Source organism: Odontesthes bonariensis, chromosome 17 (assembly GCF_027942865.1).
Source record: "Odontesthes bonariensis isolate fOdoBon6 chromosome 17, fOdoBon6.hap1, whole genome shotgun sequence".
In the NCBI taxonomy this organism is placed as follows: Eukaryota; Metazoa; Chordata; class Actinopteri; order Atheriniformes; family Atherinopsidae; genus Odontesthes; species Odontesthes bonariensis.
Window position 1 is genome coordinate 10,333,262 of NC_134522.1, and position 14,218 is coordinate 10,347,479.

Here is a 14,218-nt window from a genome sequence, read left to right on the forward strand (position 1 = left end):
ATAATACCAAGAGACTGTTTTATTTTTCTATTACAGCTTTTATAAAAAGGGTAAAAATAGACTTTACATTAAAACATAGTAGGTGCATTGCCAATTGGTAACATTCCTCTTTCTTAACATGTTTATGTTTAAACATGTTCATACTGTAGGTGCATCAGCTGAGTGCTAACTTCCCCCACTCAATGACCATGTTCCTTATTTCCTCCTGAACCTCTTCAAGGTGACGAGTCTGCTGGGTCCACCTCAGAAAAAAACCTGGGGGTCAAATCAAAGCAGCAACGCTGTAAGCTTATAATGACTTCCTGTTTATGCTAAGTCGAATAATACTGAGAGATGCTGATACTCATGACAGCTCAAAAAGAGTAGGATTGAACACATACCTGTCAAAGGTACATGCAGCAATATAAACACTCACCTTTCCAGAGCTGCAGGGACTGAGGGTGAACTGAGGGCCAGATTGCCAGCTCAGTGGGTTCATACAGAGGGTTTAAGTAGATATCTCTTTCTGTGGGCCTCAGCAGGGCCCGGAACAAACAGTAAGTATTTTCCTTAACTCCTAGAGCAGACCTGGATGGGAGAATTTGTTTAAAAGAAAGATGATTTTTATATGACAGTCTCTATGAAGTCATAAACTGTGACTGTAATCAGCAAGCTGACCTTTCCTGATCACTGTTACACAGAAAAGTGCCGTAGTCAGAGGCATAAACTTCAGTGGCCAGTCTCAGGAGCAGCGCCTCAGAGAAACCCAGTGCCAGGGGGAACTGACGCCACAGCTGCCAGACACAGTCCAGCAGCAGCAGGAAGACCGGAGACTCCTGCTGGAGACGGGCATGGGAATAGGCCGAGTGGGCACATCGCTGCTGGAACGGGTGTCCTGCCTGCAAAGAAGACCCCAGTCATACAGCATCCATAAACACACCTCCGCTTCTTCTTCATGGGCAAAGTCAGTACCCACAAAATGCAAAAAAGGTGTCACGAAAGGGTAAATAATCCTTTTGGTGTCTGTCGAATGCAAAACAGCTTAAGCAACTATGAACAAAAGATGAAGAAAAGAAAAAAAAACATTTTTAAAGGCAATTCCTGCCTGTGGAGCAATATCCTTTTAGCAAGACATTTTGTCATAACCAGATGTGGACATTGAGCTAAAATTACTTTTTCTGTCGAGACAACAACTTCTCAAAGGAGGGAGAGAGAGAGAGAGAGAGAGATAGAATAAAATGCAGAAACAGCCAGCAATCTGCTGTACAAGGCGTGCATGTTCTATAAGGTGAGCAATTGTCAAAAATGACTCAGGTTCAATGGAAGAACTTTAATCTGCTCATGATCAAAATATTCTTATATTTCCTTATAGTCTTTCTGCATGTCTCCACTGGGATTTTGTACCACTTCTCTTTAGCGATGAGTGCCTTTGTGGGGGTTGTAGGGCTTCCTTGTCTTTACTTTGGTCTTTAGTTCCCTCCACAGATTCCCAATAGGCTTCTGATCTGGACACTAGCTCAGCCACTCCAACATGTTCTCTCTCAAGCAGTTCTTGACTACATTGGCTTTAAGTTTCAGATCCCTATTTATCCATGGAGACCTGCCTTGCGCAATGTCTGCTGGAGTGTCTGCCTAAAACTGCCTGGAACTGTAATTTCGTTATGCTGTAAGGTGTAATGACAAATAAATTCAATTCAATTCAATAAAGATGTTGGTGCAAGGATTATTCAGAGTCATAAATATGGCTTTGGTGGTCCCTGGTCCCTGGACTACCTTTAAAAAAGGGGACTACATTAAGATTCTGGAGTAAAACATCAAGACAATCTGCAGAACTGAATTTAAAACAAACTGCCAGTGGAGATTAAACTTTCCCCAAATGTAGACATTTTTAAATCCAGGTTAAAAACATTTCTTTTCTTATGTGTTTATGCATGAAATCTGCACGATATCTTTGAACTTATCTGGACTGTTGCTTGTTTTTAAACTCATTTGAATTATTTTATTTGTTTCTCTTTATATTCTTTTGTGTATTTTTAATGCTTCTTACTCTCCTTGCTGCAATGCTTTTATTTTATGTGAAGCACTTTGAATTGTTTTGTACATGAAATGTGCTATACAAATAAATCTGATTTGATTTTTGATTTTGATTTAAAAACCTGAAACAGAAAAATAACTTATATAACCCCAAAAGGCAGATTGAATTACTGAAGTGTAGACACCAATAGAAATGTAAAAGTAATAAAAAATAAAGAGGTAGGTAGATTATGCTTCAGTAATTCTATCCTCAAGGTGTCCACTCTTCTAACATAGAGTAAGAGATTACTGAGGTGGGCAGGAATGACTTTTCTGTACCGATTGTTATGATAGCAGAGCTGAAGAAGCCTCAGACTGATCACATTTATTCTACAATCAGCTCCAGGGGCATCAGCGGAGTCTCCATTACAGAGCTAACCTTATTTATCAGTTACTTCAGTTTCTTTGTGTTAATGACTCTGATGTTGTTGCCCCAAAAGATGGCTGCAAAACAAATGGCATCCTTCACCACAGACTTCTAAAGAGAGTCAAAATGACCACATGGATCCTCAAAACGAAAAAGACCACAAAGACATACAAAATAAATATATATATACAAACAAATAACTTCACAAAGACCCTCAAAGCAACCAATCTCTATGTGTTAGAGACTAATAAATCACTTTGGATACTGACTTTTTTAAATGTTTAGCGTATTCTGACCTAAGTCAGAGCGCTATATTTGGTTCTTGCTTACTTGATGAGCGTCCGTGAGATCAAATGACATCATTAGCATCTCATCAGCATCAAAGGACTGAGATAAATTAAGCAGGGCATCTGAAGGGAAGCCCACAGTGTCTGACCTTGAAAATCCCTCTTCTAAACTTATATCTTTCCATTGTTTGTCACTAAAAGAACATATTGGTTAAATAAAAATGGGCACAACTTTATAAGATACAATTATATTTACGAGGAAACAAGGATGAAAAGTTGATATATTCTGAGTCTTTTTTTAAGTCAGAGGAAGTTTGACTGCCCTATTTGTAAAGTTTGTATATTTTATATCTATATATATTTTCTAATTCTAATAGGTTTGTGCAAAAATAGATCTCACAATGTTCTCACACATCAACTATAGAACCTCACCTCTACCCATTCTCTCTCCAGGAGACCCAGAAAGCCCTCCAATGTGCGACAACATGGGTCCATAATGAGTTGAGCCAGAGTGCTGATAAGCAAAGAACAGTCCGTGCCCTCAGAGCCATGAACCAGAGCTGAATGACCGTCCCTGGACAGAAACACTTGTCATACTGTACTGTTCGGAAAAGCCACACATGCATTCATTCATGCAGGGAATTTTAAAGATGCTCTCATATCTTTTCACAGCCTTTGCTTGAGGTATTCTTCTAAATTTCTTGGTAAAAATCAAGTGGTAATATTATTATTATCTCAACACCCTTATTACTTATTACACAGCTGTAATCCCACCACAGAGACATGCTGTGTGCGTTCTTACCTTTCCACACATTCGGCCAACAGGCCAGCTGTTGACAGAGCAGTCTGGACGTGAGACAGCCACTTTGAATTCTCAAGCTTACTGAGCCAGCGGTCCATGTTGTGGGACTCATCACTGCAAGCCTCCACCAGTTTAATCAGACTCTCCTGGAGTGCCTTACCCCTGTTGAGAAGTGTGACAAGTTATCTCAAAAGGAAGAATCAGTATAATCAACAGAAAACAAAATCCTCTTTCTTTAAATGCCTACTTTTCCATCTGTCTGTGCAGCCTCTTCCAGCGGTCATAGAATGATTTAGACTCAAAACCTCCACCCGTTATCCGGGCCTGTTGAACCTGCTGGCTGGAGCGGGTGTCGATAATGTAACCTTTGTCTGAGCCGTCAATTACAGCCTGGAGGAGGAGCTCATCTTCCTTGCAGCGCTTCCTGTTTGCTCCCGTCAGGGGCTGACTGCTGCGCATGATAACCTGTAAAGTTGTCGTCCAGTTAGCGAAGATCAGGGACGTGTGGATGTGTGATGGCTCCAGCCACACCTTGGTAAAATAACAAACTGGCACACTCTCACCTCATTTGTTCTCTTAAGAAAATATTAAGTTTCAGCCACAAACATTATATTCAACATCAATTTTGTTTGGAATTATTTGTTTTGTTTTGTTTTGTTTTGGCCAAACCATTATATCAATTCCCCCCATATGTGTTAGGTCAGATTTGCTCAGTTCAGTTTATTGATTGGTTCCATTTGGATCCATTTGTTGCTCCTTTTTTCAATTTTTTAAATACTTTTTAATATTTTGGGGTAAATAAAAACCCATTTTTGAACATATTTTCCAAATGTCCTCGTTGCCTGACTGCTTGGTCCCAAACAGGAGGCCAGCAGTGAATATTAAAACAGCTCACCATGCCATTCTTCCTGTGGTAGTAGCACAAGACAGGGAAGCGCCCACCCTGTCTAAATTTTGCCACCCTCTTCAGAACGTCATCATCAGTACTGTTTGGGACAATGACTGCTGGAGGATAGGAGGGACACACAGAGTAGGCTCTGTTCACGCTGCTCAGTCTCCACCTTTCATGCTGCGAACAGAGAGAGGATGATGGAGTCACAAATCACTAAAGTAACAGCAAACTCTTGACGGATGTCTTAAACAGAGCCGCGCTAGCTGTGTCTTCCATTTCTATCTTTATGCTCAGCTAAGCAACATGGATTTATTACTATATTACCACACTCTGCAAAAAGGTGACATTTCTTTATTGGTGTGTTATACTAAACCCCAATTGAAAAAAGTTGAAACGCTGTTTAAAAAGTAAATAAAAACAGAATGCAATAATTTGCAAATCTCATAAACCAACATTTCATTCACAAAAGGACACAGACAACTCAAATGCTGACAGTCAACCGTTGACTATCTATCAGGGCCATGTTTACCACTGAGTAGCTTCCATTCCTTTTTCCATTCCAATCTTAGCAACAGTCTGTAAACATCTGGAAACTGAAGAGACCATGTTCCATCTGACTCATTCAGCCCATACCATAAGAGACGCACACATTTCAACTGAATGTTGACAAGACAAATTTCCATTAGTCTGTCCACAGGACAGTTTTCCACTTTGCCTCAGTCCCTTTTAAATGAGCTTTGGTCCAGGGAAGGTGGCAGCGTTGCTGGATCATGTTCACATATGGCTTCTTCTTTGCATGACAGAGTTTTAACCTGAATTTGTGGATGGCACAGTGAACTGTGTTCCTGAGCCCATGCATGGATTTTCATGACATAATCATGTCTATTTTTAATGCAGAGCTATCTGAGGGCTCAAAGATCATGGGCATTTAATATTTATATCCGGCTATCCTTTATGCAGAGAGATGTCTCCAGATTCTCTGAGTCTTTCGACGATATGATGTGCTGTAGGTGAATTAAGGATGACATTTTTTGAAGATTTCTGAACCTCTGGCAATCTTTACTTCTGAGAGACTCTGCCTTTCTAAGGTCCTCTTTTTATACTCAGTCATGTTACTGACCTGTTGCAAATTAACCTAATTAGCTTCAACAAGTTCCTCCAGCTTTTTTGCTTTTCCCAATATTTTCATTGAGACAGGTTGCTGCCATCGAATTAAAGATGAACTTATATTTATCACGAAATAGTAAAATAACTCATTTTCGAAATTTGTATGTTTTCTTTATTCGATTGTGAATAAAATATCGGCTTATGAGATTTGCAAATCAATGCATCCTGTTTTTAATTAACATTTCACATAACGTCCCATCTTCTTTGGAATAGGGGTTGGAGTATTTTGTGTACCTAAAAGGAGTACATTACAGAAAACACTGCTCATGAAATGCCGAAGACTCGTTTGCAATCATCCTGTAGATTAGGACATTCTCACAATGAATGCTTGGTAACAATTTTGGTGCACCAAAAAAAACTACAAACGAACTACAAGCTGACCAATCATCAAACACTGGGATCTGCGAGGAAGCCTTAAAGAGACAGTAGGTAAAGTGGAACATTTCAGATAGAGAATTAAAGGTTGGGTAGGGGATCTTTTTCTGGAACATTTTTTTACAAATTGCTTGAAATACTCTTCACATCCCCATTGCAACCAATTAATTAAAAGTTTTGACACAAATATGAAAAGTTTTAGTGGCCTCTAGAACGTACAATCTAGGAAAAACAGTATCCAATCATTGTGAACGGACCGTTCACAATGATTGGATTCTGATGCCGTCTATCAAACTGCAACCTGCTCCTCCCTCCCCCTCCTTCTCCATGTGCGCGTACCCTGCGCCATGAACGAATTAAGCGTCCAGAAGCTTGGCAGGAAGCTAAACTAGAGCCAGCTTGGCTAGCACCTAGCATTATTAAACGTATAGTTATCATATACTAAATACTAAATACTAAATACGGCAACGATCGATGCTTGCTGTCAGAACAGCGCTCGTGCACCTTCGTGCTCGTGCGCGTTCATGTACTCTAGAGGCGTGCCTTCGGGGGGAAAGTGAAGAAAAGGGTTGGGACTTTTTACCTGTGTATTTTCAAAATGCAGCTTCGCTGGACTCAAAATCCAGGATCTCCTACCCTACCTTTAAGGCATTTTTTAATGTCTTTTTCTAGGATCTCCAGAGAAAATTTCTACAAAAACGAAACAGGCGCTTTAACCGTATCCTAGAGTTTCTTTGAGAACCAATAAACGTCACAATTTACAATTTGTATTTGCAAACTACCGAAAACTTCACAACTCGTTTGGAAGGAGAGGGAGTCAGAAGGATAGAATTGTGTAGACTTGCCAACTCTAGTCAGTTTCTTCTGAACAGTAAGCAGGCAACTCTGGTGAAAAGTACAGACATCCCACCTATTTTAAGATTACTGTGCCCATAAAAACATGCAACAATGCTGAGGGCCCAACCCCTCACCATAGCAACATGCTATTCCCAGAGAAATAACTTCACAGGTTGAGCATGAATTCAAGCTGTGTGAAGCACATTCTGGCGTTAAGGGAAAACAAATGAAAGCTAAGCAACAAGGATATCCTGAATGGTGACCCTTACATGCAGCCTCCCTGGCATTTTCCTGTCATATGGTTCTTGGATCATTGTTCGAAAAAGGTTGCTTTTAAGACTTTTTGCATCAATAGGTTTTACTACAGAGACTCCATAACTCAAGACCAGAAATGGTTGTGGCTTACAAGCTCCTTTGTTTGACCGTAGTATGTTTCCATTGCTGAGAGGCCCCGGTGGCTCTGTGGGTTGAGGTCGGTAGGTCTGTAAAAGAAAGGATACATCTCCGACACATTGTCCAGACAGGACAGGGTCTACAGAAAGGCACAAAGAGATTGTTGCAAGTCATCAAAAGAGATTGTTAGCTCAGATTTATCGCATTCAGAGAAAATATACAGAAAAAGAATAATTTCGTACAAAAATAAATACAAAGCATCTTATCAATGTGTGATATGCTTCAGAGTTCAGTTGTGTTATGGTGTTATTTTAATACCTCAATGGAATGTGCAATGTTGAGACACTGCTCCATGCCTGGGATGTCGAGCTGGAGAACACGCAGGTCTTTGCACTTGATGGTAATTGTTCCTGATGATCCAGACGTCCTACATTCAAACAAATACACACACACACACACACACACACACACACACAAAACAATATCCCATGTCTGTTATTTCAACTCAAAAGCCCATGTTTTGACCCTGGTTTTGCAGCGAGGCTTGACTTGCAGCAGAAGAGGAAGGCAAACCCAATCAGCCGGGATTCTTTGCCTTCCTGACAAAAGGGTGTGAAACAGCTACCCACTTTCACTGACTGTATCAAATGGTTTAAGCGATGCTTTGCAAGGCTTAGAAAGTTCGTAGCGACACATAAAGTGAGCATGTGAAAGGTGACAAGACGAAAGAGTTGCTGTAATCTTGCACATAGCAGGCATATAGCAATAACAACGATATCCAACCTTTCACTGTGGCCTGCATGAGAGAAGAAGCTGGTATAGCCCAAAAGGTTTTCCACGCTGGTTAAAAGGATTTAAGAAAGTAATTAGACGTTGGATCATTCACTAACACAGTTGTATTAGTGTGTCGAACTGTTTGACATGCAAAAGTTAGTATAATCCTCATGATAAATTAATTTATTTATAATTTAAGATTATTGAAATCCACTGATTGGAGTAATTAGTATTTTAAAGCAATTCAACGCAACATTCTGGCTGTTAACTGAAGTGTTCTGTGAAGTGTGACATTGTGACAACAGATGAAACCAAGTGACTGCAGCCTAAACGTTTGCTTCAAGTCACATGTTTTAGGACTCAGTGTCATAAATTGATGGCAACATTCTCTTACCAATGGCCTTGCACTTTCTGTCCTCCTCCCACTCTTACCTTTTCTCGATGGCATCGATGTTCCTGAGGAGCAACAAAACCTGCCGGGAGCTGCCCTCCTCCCTGTCCGAGAAGAGCAGGTGGTGGCCGGTGATGCACAGGGTCCCTCTGCTCGGCGGGTGCAGCGGCTGTCGGAGCTCAACATCCTCCACATTGGCCGTCTTGATGTGCTCAGAAAACTCCATCAGCCACCCCCCCACCCCAGCGTCTAACACCAAACCCCTCCGTAGATTCACTTTTTTTTTTAAACTGAAGGGGCCCTCCACTCCAAATCACTTCCTCGCCTTTCTTAAGAAAATGAAAGCTTCCTCTTCTTTACACAGGGCTTGTTGGCCAGCTCTGGAGTTGCGCTCTGTTTGTTTGACGATAAGCAGTCTATAAATAGTAGAAGTTTCATATTTGCCTGAACATAGCCGTCCCCATCTGTGGCAGCACCTTTTCACATACCCATTGCTTAACACGACACTGCAGTGGAAATGGATGCTTGAGGCGACAAAAGACGGAAGCGCGCGTTTCCTGAGAAAAAGAAACGGCGAGATGTGTCACATTTAACTGCTAAAAGTTGTGTACTCTGCAGGGGGGAGAGAGAAAGCAGCATGCAATATACAATATATGATACATATTAAACCACCACGAGATGGCACCACGCTCAAACGCAGAAAAAAGCATATCCGACCTGTTTGTTACAGTCTTATTTAACTTGCACGGGGGGACAACTAATCAGGTCATTTACCCACATGTGATTTGGTTCAGCATTTTTTTCAGAGGTTACGTAGCTGGTCTTTGATTTCCACCTCCAAACAACTTGTGTGACTGAGAAAAATATAAGAAAGAGTACAAAAGTATTGTAGCCTTTATCTTCTAATCATGTTGGGCCCACAGAGCTGAAATGTAACCTGTACAGTAGCCTAAAACGTGGAGGTTATTGCAGTTCACATGGCCAACATTTTTCCATTATGCTTCTTGCTTGAGAAGAAATCCAATCTTTAATCCACTTGAAGCAAATGAACAGCTTACACTTATTTAGATTCAAAATACAAAACACAGGCGGCTTAAGAGAAAAATCCAGGTCATTAATTTAGATTAACTGCTCAGGAAGATGAATTAGTTACAGATAAAAACCAATGTGCTCAAGGGATTTCCTCTAATCTTTTTTTTAGAAAAGAATCTGAATGCCTCTTCACTATGAAAAACTCACCTGAAGAATACAAGTTTTAAGCCAGCAACCATTCATTTATATTTTGTTCCCAAGGAGCCAGATTTTCTTTAAAGTGTTCTTCTCCAGGTTTTCCTGAACTCACGGTTACCCCGGTCCTTGTACAATATTCAAAAGAATGTATTTTTTTGTTTCTCTGTGAAGCCACTTAACACTGACCTATGAATCATTCAAGCACGACAAACGGCCTCTAACTCAGAGGATGAACCAGTGTTGCGTCTACACAGGACAGACTTCTCCTGAAATGATCTCCATGGAAGGGTAGCTGCCAAGAGTTTGGAATGTCCTTCAAAAAGCCAGAAGAACTGTTCCCGAAGCCCACTTGAAGAAATTACAAGAAAGCTTGTCTAACAGGAGTAAAGCTGTGTCGAAAAATAAAGATTATCACACCAGACATTAATTTTCCAGCTCATTGCAATTGTACAAAATCCGTTTTTGCCTGTATTTACATTTATGTCTGCACACGATTCTATAAATCGCTGTATCTCTTCATGTTTTTCTGGCAATACAAATGCAAAATAAAGGAGGGGTGACTCGTTACTTGTCAAAAGTTCTGTACCCTAAACTTACACTAACTGTTTGCTCCACATCATGCATACGCAGTTGTTTTTAGTATTTTTGTATAAGAAACTGCAAGCCAGATTTTAATGTAAGGTCTTAAGGTCCGGCTTCCCCTCATAAAAAATTTAAAAAATCTAATAAATCACTCACCCCTCCCGTTCTCTGTGGGATGGGCGGTCACTGTTTCACTTGTCCCTATATAGGAGGCATGGACCTGTTGCGCATTAAAGCTCATAGCTGCCACTCCGGAGAGCGGCGCAAACATGAATCCTACAGATTTGCCCAATGCTGCATCGATAGATTTCAAAGAGTTTGGAGAGGAGTCCTCGGAGGGAGACACGGAGGATCTTGACAGCCTCAAGGCACTGACGGAGAAACTGAAGTTACAGACGCGCCGACCATCCTATCTGGAGTGGCAGGAGCGGGTGCAGAGTCGCTCGTGGAAGGAGATAAATTCTGCAGACAGTCCGGACTCTGGTGGACCAGACGTTCCCATGCCTGCAGTTTTGAGAAACGAGAACTCAGAGCTGGTTACGCGCAACTTCTGTGGCTTTGATACCATTGATGATGCTTTGGAGTTTCTGAGAAAAGAGCTGGTGAGTTGCTCCTTACCTTTTTGCAATTTTGCGCGTGATAGCAATTTTACTGCGAATAAAATCAGAGTTGCAATCCGTGGCAGCTTAACCCTTCAGTCTATCAAACAGACATATAATGGAGTCGCTGGCCATTCATACGAGCTAAATCCTCCTACGTATATCGATAGTCATCTCCACAGGTGTCAGTGTTGTCCTCCGCATGAGTGCTTAGCTTAAGGATAACATGAGTGAGGACATGCAGTCCTCTCTGTCTCAACAAACAGTTTTTGAAACAATATGCTGCCTGTTTGCTGTCCCAGCCTGCAGCCCATACATTCCACATGCCACTGATTTGCACTCTTTGATAAGGAGAAAATAATACCATCATATACACAATTTATTTTCTGTTATCTCATCTGATCTCACTTTCTCCTCATCTTCCACCTCTCCTCCACACGCTGCTCTTTCTCCAGAGGGAGATGCAAGTCCAGGACAACCGTTTGGCCCGTCAGCTGATCAGTCTCCGGGTGGAGATCCACCGGCTGAAAGTGGAGCAGGTCTGTGACCGACACAAGGAGATGCTGGACGATGCAACGTACGAGCTGGAGGAGTGCGGGGAGGAGTCTGACCTGCTGTGTGACATCCCCATGAAGGCCGCATTTGCCCTGTCCACCCCTCTGAAACACCTGGGGCTGACCAAGATGAACATCAACTCCAGACGTTTCTCTCTGTGTTAAAACCACAACCCGCATTCCCACGCAATGGAGGATGTTTCCATCTCCTCCTCTGTGTTTGCATAGGCAGGTTTTTGTAGAGTTATTTCCTCTTCATCCAGGTGTTGCGGCGGGGTCAGAGTGAGGAGTGGCTGCCAACAATTGCTGCCAGGACTAAAAATGAAAATGACTTGATGTGTTGGCGTGACACGAATGAGGAAGACTCTGTGTGCACCTAGACCTGTGGAGGAACACACCTTTCCTCCCGTCAGAGCTTCCTGCTGAGTGTGAGCTGTTTTGCTGCCGGCTGGTTATGTGCAGAATGAGTCATAAGATCTAGATATAAATGTAATGTAGAATTTTTGTGTATACTATCTAAGAGGCTACATGGTTTTGTGATGAAAAAATAAAGGTTCATATAGGCCAAAGAAGTAAAAATAGGAGAATAGGACTGAGAGATTATTACAAAATGCTCATATCAGAACACAAAGCAGTAGCTTGGGGAACTTCCTGGCCCCAGTACAAATGAGTAGTTTTCAGACAGGTCACATGTTACTTAATAAGTCATTTCTCCCAACTGAAATGCAGTCATTGGAATTGAAAGTGCAAACAAGAATAAAAAGGTTTTTTTAAAGCAGATAATTAATTTAACATCAACCTTTTTTTTTTTTAACTAATTACACGCAGCGATGAGGGACCACTAGTAGACATGGTTTTGTTTTAAGTTGTCACGTGTTTTAATGAAATCAAAGAGTTTGCAGGCAGTTCGCACGGTTGTGCGTGTTGCGATCAGATAAAGATTAGGTTCAGCAAGTCTTTAAAGTCAACCGAATCCCTTCATGCAGCAACATACTGGAGCTCTTAAAGCCTTTAGTATGTTCACGGGAAGCAGATCACACGCTGCATTTTTACATCTCATCTTCACAAACCAAAAATATCTTTACAGCAGCGCAGTCTGGGAGGCTGTTTTGTTTCCCAGCAGCATGTCCAGATGCAGCGGAGCACTGACTGTGTAAGGCTGGAAAGTGACCAAATGTATTTTGTTGAGGTGGACAGTAGCAGGCCAGTTAAACGATTTGTTTTATTGTTTAATTACAAGTTAGACAAATGAATGAGGGATATTTTCTTCATAGATTTGGTTGTAGTTGTGTGTTAGATGTTTAAAACATATACTAATTTTTTAAAAACCCAGTCTTTGTAAATTCTTAAATCAAAAGACTGGGAACCTTGTATAAATGTATGTACCTGGTGCATGAGTATCAAAGAAAAATGCCTGTAAAAATGTTCTTTCTTGCACATAAAGACCAAAATGTTAAAGTAACTCTTTTGATTTCTGTGTCAATTATAAATTACATTATTTAAGCACGTAGACACTCAGAGGTGTACAATCCAGAGTTTTATATGACTTAAAAGTACACTGTGGGTTAGTTCTGTCGATCTGTCTGTGCAGTCTTGACAAAAATCCCCACGTGCTCCACCAGATCCGTCCCCATCACCCACCCTCTATCCTAAAGCAACCGGTGGACAATGGTGTCTTCTTTCTTTCTACTAGACATCCGTGACCTGGTGAAACATCCAAACATAAGATCGGTGCCCTCGAGGGATGTGCAGAGCCATAGACGTTGGACATAATTTGTTAAACAAGAAACCAAATACACATTGGCAGAGTGCGACCGCTGTGTGAAATGAGAGCACAGCTAGGGCTGCTGAAATGATCATCATATGGAATGCTACAGGACACGTGACCTCATGTGTGACTTGAGACCTTAACACCCAGAGACATAAAAGAGAATATCGTATGAAAAATGCAAAGAGGCTTAACTAGTGCACCTTGAGGCCATTTTTTTTCCCTCAGCAAATACTTTTACAACAAAGCGCTGCAGACTTGTGTTTCACATGCCACTCAGCTTTGCCCAGCGGATACTTTCCCTTGACCTTTTTCTCTGTATCATACATACCACATGTCATCAAAAGCACAGAAGCTGGCATTGCAGAGTAAATAAAGCATGCACATCTATCAGTTTATCATGAAGCTAAACAAACTGACATGACGTACGTGAGTTAGGGGCAAAACGAAAGCCACTCTCACAGTCGCAAAAGAGGCCAGCACCTGCACCGTGAAGCAGGCAGTAGGAGGGTTGGAAAACTTTCTGCAAATTGATAGCATCTCAGTTTGATTGCGTAACAGAATGTGATTTCCAACCACATTTGAATGTCGTGACAAGTGTAGAAAAGGAATATCCGTAAAGCCTCACAAGGCCTGCTATATCTTCAAAGATGGCGGGGCTCTTTTTGGTGCGCGTCCACCGAGGCGAGGACTTCTCCTGTGATTAGATTTTGCCCTTGATTACTTGTGCAAGCACCTTTTCTTATTGTTTGACAAAAATCGGATTACTATTCAACATATCAAAATGTCAAAAAGCTAAACACCCTCACACATCCTCCTAAATTTTCACTCTCTAACGGAAAAAAGAGTGGTTTCATTGCGAGTGTGTCTTATTCTATGCTGTGGCACTCTTCTAAGCCTCTATTTCTGTGCAGTCTCTTCGATGTTTGGACTGACTTCCTGCCAGTGCAAGCTCTGTAGCAGCAGCCGTTCACCACAAGACAAGAGATGCGGTCCGTAGCTAGAGGTGTCTGAAACGTAGAACGCGACAGCAAGGCCTCGGCGTGTGTTAACAATCTTAGACACTTTGTGCCTCATCTTAGGGCTGAATGTGACCGTGGTGTGGTTTTTTCAACAAATTAAGCTAAGAATTAGGATAATATTTTTCA

The 14,218-nt window shown here is 41.4% G+C and overlaps 2 protein-coding genes across 4 annotated transcripts; one reads left to right on the forward strand and one right to left on the reverse strand.

The window, feature by feature from the left end:
* Positions 1 to 17: 17 nt before the first annotated feature.
* Positions 18 to 11,594, reverse strand: LOC142366917 (myotubularin-related protein 9). 3 transcript variants are annotated; one of them, XM_075448942.1, is made up of 13 exons: positions 10,768 to 11,594; positions 10,306 to 10,653; positions 8,379 to 8,894; positions 7,956 to 8,012; positions 7,491 to 7,599; positions 7,186 to 7,311; positions 4,404 to 4,577; positions 3,756 to 3,973; positions 3,509 to 3,670; positions 3,139 to 3,280; positions 658 to 878; positions 416 to 567; positions 18 to 255 (listed from the first exon to the last, which is right to left on the reverse strand). In XM_075448942.1, exons 3-13 carry the CDS (start codon positions 8,561 to 8,563, stop codon positions 155 to 157), a joined length of 1,647 nt encoding a protein of 548 aa, XP_075305057.1. In that variant the 5' UTR covers positions 8,564 to 8,894; positions 10,306 to 10,653; positions 10,768 to 11,594; the 3' UTR covers positions 18 to 154. The 3 variants fall into 3 exon arrangements, with proteins under 3 accessions (XP_075305057.1, XP_075305056.1, XP_075305058.1); XM_075448941.1 differs by having other exon boundaries at positions 8,379 to 10,653; XM_075448943.1 differs by lacking the exon at positions 7,956 to 8,012 and having other exon boundaries at positions 8,379 to 10,653; positions 10,768 to 11,591.
* On the forward strand, positions 10,358 to 12,745 carry fam167b (family with sequence similarity 167 member B). The gene is made up of 2 exons (XM_075448946.1): positions 10,358 to 10,751; positions 11,204 to 12,745. Exons 1-2 carry the CDS (start codon positions 10,419 to 10,421, stop codon positions 11,465 to 11,467), a joined length of 597 nt encoding a protein of 198 aa, XP_075305061.1. The 5' UTR covers positions 10,358 to 10,418; the 3' UTR covers positions 11,468 to 12,745.
* Positions 12,746 to 14,218: the final 1,473 nt, after the last annotated feature.

Bases quoted from the DNA above. Each gene is read 5' to 3' on its own strand.
- LOC142366917 (XM_075448942.1), bottom strand. From the start codon at position 8,563: ATGGAGTTTTCTGAGCACATCAAGACGGCCAATGTGGAGGATGTTGAG. The intron at 4,578-7,185 runs GTAAGCCACAAC...CTCTGTTCGCAG, and splicing joins ACGGTCAAACAAAGGAGCTT to CATGAAAGGTGGAGACTGAG. The intron at 3,974-4,403 runs GTGAGCTGTTTT...ACAACTTTACAG, and splicing joins ACCACAGGAAGAATGGCATG to GTTATCATGCGCAGCAGTCA.
- fam167b (XM_075448946.1), top strand. From the start codon at position 10,419: ATGAATCCTACAGATTTGCCCAATGCTGCATCGATAGATTTCAAAGAG. The intron at 10,752-11,203 runs GTGAGTTGCTCC...CTCTTTCTCCAG, and splicing joins AGTTTCTGAGAAAAGAGCTG to AGGGAGATGCAAGTCCAGGA.